The sequence below is a fragment of the Lycorma delicatula genome, chromosome 8, assembly GCF_047948215.1.
Source record: "Lycorma delicatula isolate Av1 chromosome 8, ASM4794821v1, whole genome shotgun sequence".
Lineage (NCBI taxonomy): Eukaryota > Metazoa > Arthropoda > Insecta > Hemiptera > Fulgoridae > Lycorma > Lycorma delicatula.
Window position 1 is genome coordinate 99,442,202 of NC_134462.1, and position 19,143 is coordinate 99,461,344.

General features: G+C 31.8%; 1 protein-coding gene across 1 annotated transcript in view; it reads left to right on the forward strand.

The window, feature by feature from the left end:
* Positions 1-361: 361 nt before the first annotated feature.
* The window catches only part of LOC142329274 (PP2C-like domain-containing protein CG9801), a 36,756-nt gene continuing 17,974 nt past the window's right edge, over positions 362-19,143 (forward strand). Inside the window, exons 1-3 of the mRNA XM_075373706.1 lie at positions 362-770; positions 12,401-12,603; positions 15,338-15,514. Coding sequence (XP_075229821.1) covers positions 640-770; positions 12,401-12,603; positions 15,338-15,514 — 511 coding nt within the window. The 5' untranslated portion in view covers positions 362-639. The remainder of the gene's footprint in view (positions 771-12,400; positions 12,604-15,337; positions 15,515-19,143) is intronic.

Below are 19,143 nucleotides of genomic sequence, written 5' to 3' on the forward strand. Positions count from 1 at the left end.
CAAATGGAATAACCAAAAATTTGATTTTAAAAAAAATGTTAACTTCCTGAATCCAAATAATTAATTACTTAACAGCACTAATTTCAATATATAGATAATTAATGTCTGTTTACAAAGTATTTTATGTTCCCCGTCAACGATTGAAAATAAAAATTTGCTTGCCTTGTTATTTAGATATACAGTTTTTACAGTATCCATTTTCATCCTTACTAGATAAAATAATTTTTCATACCTAAAAAAATGTAAATTCCGAAAAATAAGACATTAGTAAAGAAAGTGAAGTGAACGCATATCATATTGGTACCACTGCACAGGGAGGAGGCTTTGTATTTATCTTTTTGGTTGGTTGAAGGTTTTAGACTGTGTGATAGATCACTAACCTTTTGTCGTTGTTATTCGTAACATGACATACTTTAAATTCCGTCGATAAATTTAACTGGTTCATTTTACCTACTAATTTTTTCTTTAATTATTAAATTTTATGACTTAAACAGAATAAAGTTATGTTTCTTTATTGGTGGTGTTAAAGTAATCTTAGTTGTTTGTACAAATACGATTTTAATGTTAACATGATATGTTAATTTTAATAGTTTTTTTTATTAATACGGCAACATCTATATATCCTCGTAAAAATTGATTATGATGCCTTCATTTCGACAAAAAGTCGCTGGATTTCTTCGTCAATTGTCCAATCAAGCAGAAAATGATAGATCGTTTGATGATCACAAACCCACGTCTTCCGATTGTTTTATTCAAAGATACTTGAGTGGGTGCGTATTATTGTTAATGTTGTCATTTATATTTTTTTAAACATATTAATTGATTAATAAGTGTATACTTTATTTCTTACGTCTATTAATTGAAATTTGCGCTATTCTAAATGGTTAGGTTCGGATGCGATTTAGAACTTCATAGGTTTGTTTATATTAACTTGGTTTCTAATCATAACAGTGTTGTGTTGTATATAATATATAATACAATTGATAAGTATGTGTTGATTTAATCATTCTCTTATGTATAAAAATTTATTTATTCCCACTACATGTTTTATGTCTCATTTTTTTCAAGACTTGTACATATTGAAACTCATCATTTGAGTCTGTGAATATATTGTAACTGATTGATGCTGCCTATGTATTGGACATGTTGTATTTCAAATTGAACTTGCTGATTTTTCAATATATACCTACTGAATAAAAAGTTAAACTATATTTGTATTATCCCATCCATGAATTATTCATATAATTCCTTATATGTACATACAGTTATGTAGAAAGATGGTACTCTTTCTAGGTACATCAGACCTTACCAATTAATACTGTCAAGGAGAAGGTACTTTCACTATCTTCATATTTTCTTTTGTTTAATAATTTCTCATTTTTTACTAAAATAAGTTATAAAATAAGTTTACAACTGAGTTAATATTTACAAAGTAATATGAACGTAGAATATCTGCCAGGCTGTGAATCTGTGTTTAAGAGTTAACTCTTTTTCACTGCAGTCTTCCCAACATGTTAGCAGTAGATTCCACCTATTAGCAAGGAACCTTAGTGTGAAATTCTATAAAATCTTAAAGTGCTGTGTTGGCTGTGATTGTTTCGAAAACAGTGATTAAGTGCCAAAAATTTGATTTGAGAATATGACCATGCTTCACAAGGTCCATTAATACGGTTGGTTAAATTCACTTAATTGTACATCAATAAATGCTCAGGAAATTTTTTAATTTAAATACTAAATATAGGCTTTGCTTTTTAAAATGTAGGATATACTAATTGCTGTATTGGTTCAGAGAAAATGATATAACTCATACTTTACTGTGTTATGTTTACTGTGTTATATGTACAAGTAGTCAGTAGATTTTTTGTACATAAATTCTTATATTGTAGAAGCCACAAAAAATTATTTGTGACTGTATTGAGTTCTCTTGTCAGTGCTATTAGTGATTTTATTAAAAGCTGGTACATTTTCTCTTTTTTTGTATATTCGAAACTAATAATAAAATTGGACATTTAGAAATAGGCATAAAAATTCAATACCCTGTCTAGTTTCATTTATACATTTATTTGATTTATAACTGGTCCAGTATAATGCTTTTCGTAGTTTAATTTTTTTTTGTTACATCTAAAAAGTAATTATCTGATGAAATTCAAAATTTGTAAAATGAATTCTTTATGGTAGAGATGCCCTGTACTGTTTGTTATTGCCAGATAGATTATATGTTTAGTGAACTTATTGTTTGTCTGCACATTTATTTCTACGTAGGTAAAAGTAAATAAAGTATATCTTATTTTAAAATCATATAGTCTCAGTTACGCATCAACATTTTTACTTCCTTGTATGTACAAGGAGGTATTGTAATAGCAAAATATTTCAGTTTACAAATTTCAACTGAAATATGCATTTCAACCATCCCTGAATCCATTTTGACTAGTTTCAGCGTGATATCTGTATGTATGTCTCTTGCATAACTCAAAAACATCGGTTTGAATCCGACTTCATTTCTTTTTTAATTTAAATATATTGATTTATTAATAATTTATTAACATCTGATTGTAAAAAAAATTTTTACAATAAATAATAATTCAATTATGACAATAAAAAAAATTTTTTAAATCAGAAGTCATTAGTGAAATAAAATTTTATGTACTTTTAAAAGTGTGTGTATAAAATTTAATAGGCATACAAAGAAGTCATGTGGTGTTCACATCAGATTTCTTTTATAAGATAGTTTTACTATTGCATCACAATGTTTGTAACTGCCAGGTAAAGAAATAGATTTAATCTTTATTCCAGAGGCCAATAATAGACTATGCTAGGTTCATGGCAATTATTGTATTGAGGCTTTTTAAACTCTTAATAAATAAGTATCCTACTATGCCATATTTAATTTTTTACTCCACATTATTATGTGCTTCACCAATTTCCATTAAGTATTAATAGACTAGTTTAGCTAGACAATTGTAAATGTAATTTTCTGGTGTATTTGCCATTCATCCAAACTAATTATAGTTTCACGCCCTCTTTGTCTAATAACATGTAGTTTATATTCCATTCTCTTACTCTCATTGCATAATAAAAACAGATTTGTTCCCCTTTAGTGTCCCTCAAAAACCATGTATGTGTATAGAATACACATTGCTGGATACTTTAACTATTTTACACTTTTAAAAAAGAACTTATTTCCCTCGAACAATATTTGATGTTTTGCAAGTTTTTCGGACTTAGTATATTAATTTGCACATTAAGTGATACAACATTTCTCTGACTTCAGTCATTTAAAACTATTCTGATTTTAGTATTTAAGTTAATGGTATTCCTATTTTGAATAAACCCAACATTCCCATAACCTTATCTATACAACCATAAAATCATGGTTGACAAACAGATTTGTGTGGATTTTGTATGATGCTACATTCACATGAAAAAGTGATACGTGATTTTAGTTTTTAATTCATTCAATTGAACAAATAAAGTTAATTGTTGAAAGGATTAGATCTTATTCCAGTTCCTGAGTTGTTTTTATTGCTTTAGAAAATTACAATTAATAATGATGCTGTTTCATTGTATAATGTTGATAATATTGCATGTATTACAACATAATTTAAAATTAAAAAAAGAATTTACAAGAAAAATAATGTTAACAGAATAATATGGTACAGAATTTTTAATTAAAAATCTGTTGGTATTAATGTAGTAGGCAATCTACCGCTGTATTTAGTTAGTTCTTAGATGGCGCCACTGAAATGCTATATTGAAATAAGAAAATAAATAAATAAAATTATAAATATAATCTAACCTTAACCTACATCTGCTTTGCTCATTGACCTTCACTCGCTAGTCAAGGTTAGCGAGCATAGTGTAAGTTAGGTTACATTATATTTATAATTTTATTTATTTATTTTCTTATTTCAGTATAGCATTTCAGCGGTGCCATCTAAGAACAAATCAACTAACTACAGCCATAGATCACTTACTACATTAATACCAATCTGTTTTTGGGTGCAACTATAAAAAACTTTAATTCACATTAACCATAAGATGAATCACATTCTTTACTTTTATGAAGTAGATTAAAACTGGTACCTTTGTAGGAGTAGTCATGCCATAAATTTATTAATATGAGCAATAATCAATATTTGGTCTTGTATGGGTAAGTTAAACATAACAAAGAGAAATACTTAATCAAACATCATTTTTATGTATACTATTATATAAACAGGAAGATGGTTTTTTGTTCGGGATAAACATAAAAATTACCCGATCTGTCTCTATAAATTTTTACCCATGTTTCTTGGCATAACTGAGAAGTTTTTTGGATATATTTCATCCTTATATATATATATGTAGTAGTGCAGATTTGCCAGTCAAAGCACAAACTTTAATGAATTGTGAACTGTGAGTGTGTATCACTATGTGAGCTGGGTTTAAACTGAATGATGTGAGTATTTAAAAACCAATTTATAGATTTTTTGAAATTCTGAGTTTCAAGTGTTAAAATGAATTTTTGAGTTTTTTTTTTAATCTTCGTGTCAATAAACCAATTTCTAAATTTTTTAAATTCGACCTTGAAAGGGGATGAAGAAAGATAAAAAAAATTTTGAATGATTGTAAATTTTCCCAATCCTAGTTACAGTAAATGAGATATTCAGTAGATTTGGGCATGCAAATGCTCTTCAGACAGATATTTAAATACCATTTTCAGGTTTTTTTTAAATTCCGATTTTTTAAGGGGTGCAAAGTGTATGGCGCTGTGGTCAACTAAAACAGTCACTGCCTGTGTTACTATATGTGTGACTGGCTGCATCTGCCTCCCATTACTTAACTAAAAAACATAAAATATAAAAATTGACGCCATGGGAAATGCAATTGACGCCATGGGATTACTTGCATTTCCCATGGAAAACAATATAACAGAGGCAAAGCTACAACAGGGAGCTAATCTCTTAATATTTATTCAAACATTTATATATTACTCCATCACTTATCATTTCATTAAAGTCTTTGAGCTGCTGCCTCAGCATATTCATATCTCATGTTTAATGGATTTATCTCTCATAAAATATTTTTTTTAATGCACATTTGCTGCTAGTTTAATTTTTAGTAGATCAAATCAATGAAAATTACTTGGCAGGCTAAACAGAGGCTATAAGGTAGATATTTAGGTAGTAGTTACAAATTATGATTAGTAGTAGTAGTAGTAGTGGTGATTAGTAGTTAATTTATCATTTTGTCTCTGGAAATACGCTAGCAGACTTCTTTGTAAAAATCCCGGAATTGTAAATAATAACAGTACCAGCTGAGGATGTAAACTTGAATCTTTTGTACAAAGTAGACAAATAAAGAAGGATTTTGCAGTTCATTGAATTATGTTCTGATTTGAGTCTGTTGTGATATGATTCATAACCAATAGAAACATTTCTCACTTACCAACAGAGATGTTGCAAACATACACCCTTTTGATTAATTTTATGTAATTCAGTTTGTTCTCTAAACATCCATTGAGCAAATTTGAAAGAAAAACAATCTGCTGTAGGCTGAATCTCAAGAACATTCTTTTGAAGTTCCCTATGCTGTGTAATTTTACTTGCCTATCAGCTTAAATCATCTCTACCTACATCACCTAGTCGTTCTATTTTAGTCTGAATTACAACAGAACAGAAGGCACCAGAGCAGTCAGTGTTAACAACTTTTGAACATCCTTGACAGAATTTATTGACTTGTACAACACTTCTCATCATAGATGGGAAGTATTTCGTTATATAGAAATATCTCTTGAAGAAAGTGTTCTTTCCCATAAAAAAAAAAAATTCTTCTCTTATTTCATCCACTTTTGAAGTACGATTGCCATTTTTAAACACAGTAAATATGCAAGTACATTTTGTCTACATACGGGATTGTGCTATCATCTTACGTCATTTTTAGAAAATATATACTGCTATTTTCTCCAGCTGTTTTTTATCAGTTTGTAATCTAATTACCAAATTTCCCTAATATGTTGTAACCCTTTTTTTCTACTAAATCTTCCAACAACCATTTCATTATATCTTTTTTAGGTTTTTGGATCATGTTGATTTACATTTTAAACTTCATTTAATTTTTAGGCATGGAGAGGGTTAATAAAAGAATACTACAATGTATCCTGAGATCAATTTTTTCTGCTATTTTGTAATTTGTTAGGTTTTATGTTTCTTTTACTTTATATATTTAAGATTATACCTCGTAATTAAGTGCAGCCCTTTACTTTTATGGGAGCATATTTGCTAAATTAATAGCTAGTTTGTTTTAACTATTCTTAGACCATGATCTTTGGAGTCAGCAAAAACCAATTTTTTGTGTTTCTCTAAGTATGATACCATTTCTTGAATTTCTTTTTTGCGTATATTGCAGATCTGCAAATACAATTTTTCTATCACCCTTAGTTTTAAATAAATTACTTTTTAAAAAGATTTAGGGAAAATATGGTTAAAATCTGTAAAATTTATAATTTTACATGGCCATACCTGATTTAGAATGATTTCACTGATCCTTTTTTTTATAAATAGCCTCAGGCACATCCCAAATTATGTCCAACAGTAATTGGCTAGCATGTTAGTATTCCATTTCCGTTTATAGTGGCTTTCCCACCGAAATGTCTTGGTGAAAACGTTCACCTTGTTCGTCACTTACATCTCCAAGGTTGTTCGGGAAAAATCCAGATGTGGGTGGAGGAAATGTATTTTCAAAGACATATTACATCCCATAGCTCTGTATGAAGTAAGAAGTTGATTAACAATATTGTAGTAATAGTCAGAGTTTTGTTTGCCGAGAAAATTTTTGCAAATGCCTTTAAATGAAGCCCAAGCTGCGCTTTCCACATTATTTAACATTGAGTTAAATACATTATCTTTGATCAACTCTCTTATTTGTGGACCAACAAATATTCCTTCTTTAATTTGTCCTTCACTTACATTCAGGAATTTCTACGTAATAGACAAAAATCCAGGACTATCCTTCTTCATTGCTTTTGAAAGATTTTTCATTAGTTCTAGCTTGATATGGAGAGGGAGTAAACATTTTCTTTGGGGTTTAACTAAGGGCTCATGAATAATATTTTTCCAATTTGGAGTTTGTTGTCTCATTTCTTTCACTCTTTGGTAGCATAATGTTTATCCCTAGCTCTGCTGTCCCATTCACAAAGAAAACACATGTACTTAGTATAGCCTAACTGCATGCCTAACAAAGTAGCTATTTCAAATCAACCACATATGTTCCAGTTATGTTTTTTATAATTTATTTTTTCAAGAATGTCTTTCTTCACATATGTCTCTTTCAAATTAATACTATAAACAATTGGTATTGAAGGATATTTGTTATCGTTGTGTAATAAAACCACTTTTAAACTATATTTGGGCAAATCTATGAAAAGGCACCATTCCTCTGGTGTATGATTTTGCCTAAAGTGCAATATAAGTTCATCAATACTTGTGCAATAAACCAAATTATTTCATCAATAAAGTACTGAGAAAGTCCTTTTTGTCGACCTTGAAAGCCTGAAATTTTTGTATTTTTTAAAGTAAATTCCATCAACCTTGCAATCTTGATCCTAATTGTTCAGCTTGATTTTTTGATAAATTTAAGTCCCTAACCAAACCATTTAATTTACCTTGTGATATAAGATCTGACTTATTGAAATATAATTCAAAATCAAAATCATTGTTGTTTTCTTCAGTACTGCCGGAGTCTTCTTCGCTGCTTTCAAAACATATATTCACAGGTGGCTCAAAAATAACAAAAGTAACAATCGGTTACATGATCCTGTGCTTCATACCAAACCATAGGTACACCAAATGGCAAAGCCTTCCAAGTATCTTTCAGCCATCCTCTTAAATATACAGAACAATTAGTGCATACTATATGAGAAGCCCATATCTTATTCTGATCGCCAATTTTGTACTGAAAGTACAAACGATATGTTTTTTTAATTAAAGGTGTAATGGTTTTTCTACTTGATTTTATGGTAAACTCACCACATACATAACAAAAGGCATCCACATCATTTACATAATTTCGAGGCATTATGACACTGTACTAGTAACAAACTTAAGACAGCAATATAACTGAACAAAATGTAATTCATTCCTAAATGCAGTGCTTAATACAAACAACACAGTTGTGTTTTCAGCTACATGTTTTGGACCTGCACTGACATGATTAATCTTGTCCATGAAGGCTCACTCTTCAGTATTAGATATGATGTCATAATATGTGACTATGGTATGATTTAATTCTTTGTCTAATATTGTTTATTTATAGTTTAAAAATCATGTTAACAAAGTTAATAAAAGATGAGCTAACAAAATACAATGTAGGAGCAACTATACGTTTTGTAAATAAAAAAAACATCCTTTAATTAAAATATAATTTTTTTTCAAAAATGGGGCTTGATAAAAAGATTCTGAGTTCATATTCATTTTCAGCATCAAAAATCAGATTAAAATCATGTATCGCATGTTAGGAAACAAAAATGATGTTTATCAGTGTAATCAAATACAGTACCGATAAAGAAAGCTTTTAAATTTACAAGCTTATTTCAAATAAACATTAGTTTAGTTTTGATAATTGTTTAAAAAATAATGAAAAGCTGATTATAATTTTTTTTTTAAATAAATTCAAAATAAATTTATTCACTAATGTAGATTTATAATTAAAAAAATAATTACACATTTGTTTTGATTAGGTGTAATCCAATGCAATTGCAATGTGTGTATGATATTTATTTATTTTACAAGAAGCTGTTCTGTTATTACTTATCTAATTTATTAATTATAATTGTTATTCAAATAAACATTTTTATAATTCCTTTATAATATTAATCATAAAATTATTTATTGTCTTATTTCACCAATAAGTGCTATTCATAATAATTAATACAACATCTGTTATCAAAGTAACATTTTATATTGTGGTGTAATATAAATTCGGTGTTCAGAAAATTTTTGGTCTGAAAAGAAAACATGATTTTTCAAAAACTCTTTTATATTTTCAGTGTAATTAGCTTGTAATATATTATATTTAAACCAACAAATTTCCATATTTTTGTACTCTTAGTATAATGCAATTTGGCCAGCTCTGCAAAATAAGCTTTGACCTCATCGTATGAGTGAATCTTCATCCTGCGAGCCATTTCTTCAGATTTGGGAAGAGGAGTCACTGAAGAGGAAGAGGAATTACTGGGAGTTAAATCTGGCAAATACAGTGCAGTAATTGTGTGGAAAGAGCCTTTTTTTTTGCTAGATGTGGACACTTAGCTGGAGTAACTTCCTTCAGTACTGCAGTAGTGAAGTGTAATATTCCCCAGTGTGACACTGGGAAACCAGTGATTCCCCAGTATACTGCATTTTCCAAAGTAGCCTATAAACACCACACCACAAGAGTTTCATATCCTTATCCATGACTTTTCCTGCGTGTGGAACCATTTACACTTTATTTTACACACTTTCTCCTCCTCCTCATTGTTTGGACTGCTGTTTGCCTTCTTTGGCATATAATGGTTAATCCATCTGCCATCTTAATTCAAAATGAGTCAGATGGTTTGAGGGACAAAAGTAACTGAATTACTAAAGTATTACCATAAATTTGCAAGGAAATAAAAATTCTTTTATCCAAAGAAAAGGAAACTCATTACTAAAAAAGACTAATAAATCATTTTTATTTTCATTAGTTCCTTTTAATGTTTGTGTTCCAGTTTTTTAAATTCATTACAATTTAATTTTATGTTCTTTAATTAAAAATTTAACCATGTAACACACTAATTTCTTTCTATTTTAATGTCAGATTACATGTAGTAACTTTATACTTACTAACAAATTGTAAACAGACTCCGTTACTAATACTGTTTTTTTTCTTTCAAATTTTTAAAGTATATTACATTCATAAATCCTGTAATTTGATATTTTCCCTGTTTCATCACTCTTAAGGCCACAAACATACAAATTGTAGAGTTTTCGCTACATATTGATTTCTCTGTTAGTTTACTAGAGCATGCTACTACATCTTGGTCTATCCTAAATAAAAACCATATCTGCTAAGGCCATAAAAATGATCAATTAAATTATTATGACAGTTCTCCTAACTTTAATCTTGCCTGTTAAAATATCTTGAATCTGTTGAGTTTTACAATTATTTTTGCTAATAGTAAAAGCTCTTGTACAGAGTTTAATTAACTTTCTTAGATTATTAAATGATGTTATTTGAAAGTTAGATGCCAATTTTATTGATTGATTAGTTTTAGATTGTTAAAAGTGAAACCTTGACAAAAATCAGTTTGTGTTTCTTTAGAAGAAAATTACAAATTTTGGAACAGAGAATCTAGTATAAAATCATATTGTAATAGCTGTAAAATCTAAATTATTACATGTGAATGTTGGTGGAGGGTTTACAAAAAATATATAAAGCTACCTCTTTAAGATAAAAAGCTAACTTAAGATTGACTTACAATCTTAAGAGATTGTAAGTCTCTCTCAATAAAAGAGAGATGATATGATAATAGAAAAATTAAATTATCATAAAGAGCAACTGTTTCATTTTTTCCCTACAAATGTTCAATGTGAGCATCCTCACTCCCTGTATGGAAGGACATCTGCACCTGCCATGTGACAATTCTGGATACCACACCACTTCCTCAATTCCTAGCCTGAGACCAGAGATCATCTTTTAGACCCTCTAAATGTGATTATAATATCACATTCATCAGTTTGGCCGCCGTCAGGATACCACTGATGCAAATTCTTCAGTAGACATTTCCATCGGTGTTTTAACTCATCTTTGCCATCACGTTTGCTATGGCTTCTTAAAAAAAGAAAAAAATTGCTCATTCTTCTGTAATTTAATTCCTGTGCCTCACTCTTAACACCGAAGGAACCAAAATAATTATCAGATAAATATCAAACTAGACTGAACTGCTTCATACATCTGACCAATCGGATAGTTCGTCCCGTACTTTAACCAGCAGATCTGGAATAATGGAAATGATAGCTCTTCAGTCCTGTGTGTTAAATCGAATAAATCAATTGGTAGTGGAGGCAGATACACAAGATGTATTATAAAATACCTTGGACACAATCGCAAACAAGCTCTAACATCAGGTCCATGCTGACAGATCCAGCAGTTCAAAACATCATTCAACCAATCCCGTACAGAATTATGCCTGTGCGGAAGATCACCCGTTTTGTTACTAAATAAAATCTTTTGTTCCATCCTGCATTGAAAAAAGAGCCATGTATGCAGCATGTCCAAGTAAATAACTCAATTTATGCTTAAGAAAATTACCTGTAAACTTGCTATCAGAAGATTGAACAGAAAACATTTAATTTTAGGGAATAACTTTAGTATTGTAAGAGTTCATATGGATTTTCTGAGCCTCAGATACTGACATTATGTATGTTAACTTTTCAAAAAATATGAAACTTAGACTCATCATTAAACATCATATGATTATAATCTTCATCCTGCAACATTTAGAGTGCGAAGTTGGCACACACAGTGTAGTCAGTAGATTTCAAAGCTTGTAACAGATGTAAATGGTATGGATGCATATGTATCTGTTTCCTTAAAACATTCCACTTTGACAATTCTAGTTTGTGATGTGTGACTGGCCTTATTAACAAATTTCTAGGACTTCACAGGAAAGACTCGCTTACATTTTTAACATTTTCTTCAGACACCTTCAGTCACCTCATGGTCTTCCCTTTACACAAACATTAGGACCTGTTAGGTTTCTTTCCAACTATATTTCTGGTTTGGATATAAAACTAAAATAAAAAATCTTTTCTTAATTTTCTAACTGTAAAATTGTAAGTCTTAAATAGGTGTTGGTAAATCAGTCAATCCTAGATTAATATAATCCTGTATGGACAGTTTTTGTTACATCCATTTCATTTTAGATAGTTTTATTTTTAAGAAAATGTTGCATTATATACATACATACTTTCAAAAATGGGCTACTATATAAATGATATTAAAGTTACCATTTCATGAGAATAAAGGAACGAATTTACTTCAGCAATTTGTTATAGGATCATAGAAGATGATATAAGCCCAGGGGATTATATGATAGCAAATTGTTATAGTAAATTATTTAAAAATAGAAAGATAAAAGAGAAAATGGATTGTGGTTGCAAGAAACTGATAGATATATAAGTGTAACGTAATGGTATAAGTATGTTATTGATAGTGTAAAAAGATTTTAATTGTTTGTTTTATCATTATTTCTAATTATAGCATTGAAAATAGACATAATTTATTTCCAAGGTCAGGTAGTCATTGTTCTTGAAAACAAGCTAGATTTTTGATCTATATATTTTTTAGAAAATTAAAATAACATTGATTCATTAATTAAAATTTCATAAATTTTCATGTTTAGAAAAGAACAAAGTCGTGATGAACCAAAGATATTGCACGGTCGTACATACCAGGAGTTGCCACCTAGATCACTTGGTGTATTGTCTAAAGCAGTATTAGTCGCAATGACCGGTCCTAATGGAGGTCTTACCACAGTAAATCATCGTCAGCGGCATCTTTCGATCAGTGATCCTGATGTGCATTTTATTGATGAACCTCAGACTGGTAATTTAGTCCTTTTTCTTACATTAATTTATTTAGTTTTAAGATATAATTAAAATTTTACTATACTCATACAATGTACAGTTGAAATAAGAGTATGAAAGCCTGATAAAAAAGAGAGATGATATGATAATAGAAAAATTAAATTATCATAAATTTTCAGATATTAACATATCAGCCACCTAAATATAAAACTAGAATTATACTGTTACTGCTTGTGCTGTTCTGCCACATATATACAATGAACACTACTTATTTTTATTTTTATGAAAGGATTTAGTGCCTGTTCTGAACTAATTCTAAAGCTAAGCTACAAAGAAAAAAAATTGAAGTTCTAAGCTACAAGCAATCAAATGTCTATATCAGATTGTGAACTCAAAGCTACAAGTATATTGGAAAAACTTATTTTCTTAGTTCAGCCTAAGTATTGACAGTCATATGTATGATGTTAAGTAAGTTAAGTGTGAGTGTTTCACAGTTTGTAAAGTTACGAAAATGAGCAGTTGTAAGGAGTCAAAGGTGGGTAAAGACATTGTTTACAAATTCTTTATCATGTTCTATTTTTCATAATTCCTTTGTATTTCAACCCACTCCTACTTGTTCGTGATATTGACCAGTATACATATATATAATTTCTGTTCTTTGAAATTGAAAGTAAAATGTCAGGTGACAATATTAATAAAATTACTGGTCAATATCACAAACAAGTAGAGGGATGAAAAACAAAGGAATTATATATATATATATATATATATATAAACAAAGGAATTATATACATATAATTTTTGACCTGTCTAACAAATCACATTAATGTGTAATGTAGTGTTTGTTAATATATGTAAATTTGTAACTGAATATCTAGATAACATAATATTTTCATAGTTATTTTATATCGGCAGATTATTGTAAACATGAAAATTCAATACTAGATTGATTTTTGTTAACAATTACAATCTCAATAAAAAGTAAAGTAATTTATTTATATTAACTTTATATAATATTAATGTATAATTACTATGTTTATGTATCATTTTACATAAATATAATTTGAAGATTTATTATCATCATCTGTCATTACTACATACAGTAATAACCTGAAACTAGAATTAACAGGACTACACTTAGCCGGTATTATCCAAAATCGAAATTAACCAGAAATTAGATTTACATATTTCTGCAAATCTGTATGGTAACCAGTTCTGTATGGTACTTTGGTTCAGATGGAGGGATTTTGTTCATTGCTCTAGGCTTTTATGAAGTCTGTATAGTACAATTGCAAGGGTCCATTTTTAGTTTCCATAGTTAGTTTACTACAAAATTTTATATTTTTTAGATTTCATTATACATTTAGAGAATCATAATGATTTTTTAATTTTATTTTTAATGTTTTAACATTTTCATTAACATAGTGATTTATTTTACAATCTTTTTAATTTCTCTTTTTATTTTTCTGTGGTCCAGATTTTATTTTTATAATTATTTTTGGGTTAATAATGTTCTTTAGAATTTCTTTATAATTAACAATCATTGTTTTTGATATTTAAAAAAATGTATTTTCCCGAATTGATATTTGTTACGGTTAACTATTTTTGATAATCCTATATGTGTTATAATTTTTTTACTCCTATCTAGTCTTCCTACTTTGCATACAAATTAGAAACATAGAGAAGAATTTTTAAAAAAAATATATTATACTCGTGCTATTCTGTTTTATGATCATTCATATGATCAGATATCTTTAGTTCGTTATTGTCTTTTTAAAAAACCAAGTAAACTAGAAGCTCTAAATTTTTTACATATAACTGAAAATGCATGATCACACGGATTGAGCATGATCCAAGCCTGAAGTGGGAACACTGGTACTGGGTTGCAAAGAACATGTGATCTTTTTTTTTAGTGATCTGAACGTTAATTTTTGAAAAAAATATTTTTCCAAATTATTTCAACTTCTCATTATAAAATTCATTAAAAAAAAATTATCTATGTTGGATGGTTAAGTAAATTGTAAAATCATCATTATATGATGTATATGCTAACGTCACCTTTTTATTTGCATTCTAACTATTGAAATTTTTAACCTTAAGGCTCTTTATTGGACTAATTAAATAACATTTAAAGTAAAAATTAATAAATTCAGTCTTTTCACCCTTTTGTAAATTTTTTCTATATTTTTAATATAACATGAAAGAGAAACATATGAAAGATATTTTTACATACGTTAATGTGTTAATCATCTGAAGTAACAGTGCATTATGAAAGCTTGTATACTTGTCATTAAAGAAAAACAGCAAAAGGATTTCAAATATTTATTGTATTAAAATTATTCTGCTGCTTGAATTCATTGAAATAATAATAATAACATTTTTTTAAATGTGTATAGTAGTGTATTAATTTAGCTTCAAGTACAGTAGTGGAATGTTTATAAAGAATTGAATTTTTTTTAGAAAATTTGTAATTCACTTACACTCTGGTAACACATTAACAGCACTTCGAAATAGTAAAAGTTAAATCTGGTATATAATGCTCAGAAGGTTTTATTTTTATATTTCTGTTCATTTCTCCCTCACAAATTATTGAAATTTCATATAAAAACTCTAAAACAAAAGAATTAACCAATAGTCTGGGCAGTGTAAGTTTAAATTAACTGGTATTTACTATATGTTAAATGACTTAAAAAGATTATTTTTTAATAACTTTTTTGACTTGTATTTTTATCTCTTTATGATTTTAATCATAGGTAGTTCATCAAGTGGTCATTCTAAAGATGCCAATTCTAACATATCACCAATGAATGCCAATGTTATTCCACCACCCCCTGAGTATGCTACTCCATCAAATGCTGCCAACAATTCTACCTCTATACAAAAATCTGAAAGTGTTCCCAATGCTTGTGACAGCAGATTTAATAATCCGGGTAACTATTAACTTTATTTCAATAGATTTATGTAAATATTAGAATGTGATTTCTATTTTCCTGATGATATCGCCACATAAGCTTGAAGCTTGTGCATGAGATATGAAAATGGAATTTTATATGAAAAATGCCAAGCCTGATCAGGATTTTTGGATGAAAGGCTTACCACTCTGCCCTGGAGATCAGCAGAGTAGTATTTTTAATACCTTATTTACTGTAGTTGGTGCTTTGTAGCCGATAATGGCATATCATATTGAGAATTTACAAAATAGAAGTGAGTAAAGTGCGAGTGCCCATTTCTGTAGCTTTTTGTGAACAGATCTAGGACATCATATTGCATTATTGGCATCAGGTAATCATTGATACTAATCAATGCTTACCTAATATTATGTTTGTTTTAGTATTTTACTATTTTATAGTACATATTTATTTGTCTTAGTTTACTAATTATCCATTACTTTGAAATGTTTAAGTAATTACATTTAGCCACAGAAGTATCATGCCATTCATTCCCCTTTTTATTGATTTGAATAAAATTTAAAATTCAATGTACAAAACTTATACAATAGCCCTCCATCCCCTTGCTATTATAACATATTGATTCCTGTGGTTATAAATAGGCAAGTCACAAATTAAGTCCTTAGCATTGATCAGCCATATTGTATTGTCGATTAGTTTGCAGTTAGATCGTCCAGTTATTTCTTAGTAGAAATTAAATTATTAGATTATGTATTATTTTATATTGAGTAAAAGATAGCAGTGCAATTTGTTGTGGATTAAAATAATTTTTTTTTCTTCATTGTATTCACCCCAATGGCATACATTTCTTAGTAGAGGCCTGTTTCAAGACATTGAATAAAGATGAACTAAATATTTACTTTCTCTGAGGTCTGTTCAGAAAATAATGAACTGTATTTTTTTAATCTTTATTATTAATTTTACAAATTATTGGTTCTTGCTGTCCTTCAAAGTACTCCCCTCCACTATACACCCACTTTCCCCAGCAGTGTTTCCACTTTGTGAAGCAGTCCTGGATAGCTTCATTTGAAATGGCTTTAAGGTCTGTGATGAATTGCTTTAATGTCATCAATAATCTCAAAATGGCATCCTTTCATCACTGAAGAAAAAAGAAAAACTCGCATGGAGCCAGGACTACCAAGTAGCGAGGCTGAGGGAGGATTGTCCTCTGATTTTTGTCACAAAACTGACGAATTGACAAAGCTGAGTGTGCAAGCACATTGTCATAGTGAAGAAACCACGAGTTGTCTCGTCACAACTCCACTCTCTTTTTATGGACTTTTTCACTGTTGTTGAACGCCGATACTCTGGTCCCTAGTGCGTCTCAGAGTATCACCGTGGTATATCTTACCATCAGTGTTCATTTGGCTGTCGGTCGTGTGTGTACCTTCCGACAGTATCGAGGTTAGTTGGTCTTAAGGCTGTATTCACGAACTGGGCATTTTAAATTAGACTCAGCATCCGTAGCTTTGCTACGGTGTGATTGGCGTGGACTTATGCAACGCGTACTCGCCTCAACGCGGCGAAAGGGTGGCAACGACTGCTGGTCATTAGTTCCCGTAACAGAAAAAAGGCTTTGCCTTTTAGTCCTTCTGCGCTCTTGTCAGAGCGAGGGCCGTAAACTGTGGTTCATTGTGGTACGTCTAGTGCACCAATCAATCGTTCCAGCAGCGGCGAAGAGGTTCGAAGGGTGACAGAAGAACGCAAGGGTCCTCCGGCTGCCCGTACTTGCTGCGGGTAGTTGTCACTGTGTGGGCTTGCCCAAATTTGTCAGTAGTAGGTAGACAGCGAGATTTTAGTTAATTCAGCAGGACTTAAGGAATCTTCGGCCATGTCGGAGTTCCAAGAGATTAAGAAGTCCAGGCGGAAGAGGAAACCTGCGCCAGTTCCATCAACCAGCTCCTCCGAGGACGAGGTCAGCGAGGCAATGGATACAGGGGCACCCACCCAGGTGCAGTCCTTCCCTGTAGTAGAGGCTTTCAAAAATGCTAAGGGCAGAACTGCCAGGTCTGCCCTGTTGTTGAAAGTAGTCCAGGAGGACCTGGGCTACTTAGTAGATTTTCTTGCGCTTCCCGGCGGAGTCAGTTCGGGGGCGAGGAAGACGATTCTCCCTCGACTTGGCAAGTTGAGGGAAGCTTTCAAGGCGGTTAGTGAGGGTTTCGAGGCCTCGGCCTCCAAGCCCCACGAGGTCAAGGCGGTTAGTGAGGGTTTCGAGGCCTCGGCCTCCAAGCCCCACGAGGTCAAGGCTCCCAAGGTGGTTGTTCAGACCCCAGTGCCGCCCAGGCGCTACGCTGAGGTCCTGAAAACCAAACGCGAGGCCAGCAAGGCAGCGAAGAAGCCGGAGGAGGTAATCTTCGTAAACAAGGCGGAGGGCTCGAAGACCACGAGTCAAGACTTGAAGCGCGATTTCCGTGAGGCCCTTCGTGGTGATCGGAATCGGCTTAGGATTCGTGATATTAAGGAGACCAGCAGAGGGTTAGTAGTTGTTGCAGACAATAAGGAGACGGTCCAAGTCATCAAGGACTCTCCTGCGGAACAGAAGCTTGAGGTCAAGGTGGACCCCAAGCGGTTGAGGAAGCCCCGGGTCATAATTTATGACATCGAGCGGAGTCTCTCTGATGAAGAGGTTCTGTCTCTCATTCGAGAGCAGAACACGGATTTGGACGAGGCCTCATTCAAAGAGCAGTGTAGGCTAGTCTTCAAGACTGGAAAGCATGATGCCTCTCGGTATCACAGAGTTTTTGAGTTAGGTGCTGGTCTCCACCAGAAGTTTTTGTCCGAGGGTGGGGTCTTCGTTGATTTTGGCTCCTGTCGCATCAAGGAATACCTTGACGTGCAGAGGTGTTTCAAGTGTTGTAGGTTCGGCCATAGGGTCAAGTTTTGTAAGTATGCGTCGGTCTGCGCGCATTGTGGTGAAGAGGGCTACAAGCGAGACGACTGTCCGCAAAAGGAGGCTCCGGTCTGCGTTAACTGCAAGTGGTTACGCAAAAACCGTAGGCACTCCATCAATAGCAGGGAGTGTGGTAGCTATTTGAGAGCGATTGAGGTCTACTTCAACTCGCTCGATGGTTATGTTCGGTCAACTCAATGCCCAGGGTGCCTATGCGGTCCAAGTGGAGTTAGGTAACGTCGTTGAAAAGCGGAGCCTCGATGTTTTACTTCTGCAACACCCGTACGTTGTCAAGGGTGACATGCCAGGTTTTTCAGACTGGAATAAGTTCCATGTTGGTGAAAGTAAATCCGCCGTTCTGTGCAGGCAGTCTATAGATAGTGTCTTTGTACGGCAAGCCTCTGACACGCATCATGTCGTTGTTAAGCTTGCTGTGGATGGTTTCGACCTAGTTGTGGTTAGTTCGTACTTCCAGTACAGAGATCCACTGATTTACATTTGGAAAGATGAGATAGAATTATCAGGCTGATAGCGGGTCGTCCTATTCTTATAGGAGTTGATGCGAACGCCAAATCGCTTCTTTGGCACAGTGGGATCACAGATGACGGCGGTGAACTGCTAGAAGGCTTCATCGCGCAGCACCGTTTTGAGGTGTTCAATATCGCCGGCGAGTTGGCTACCTTCGCCGGCGCGGTGGGACTGCGGAGGACCTTCCTTGGTA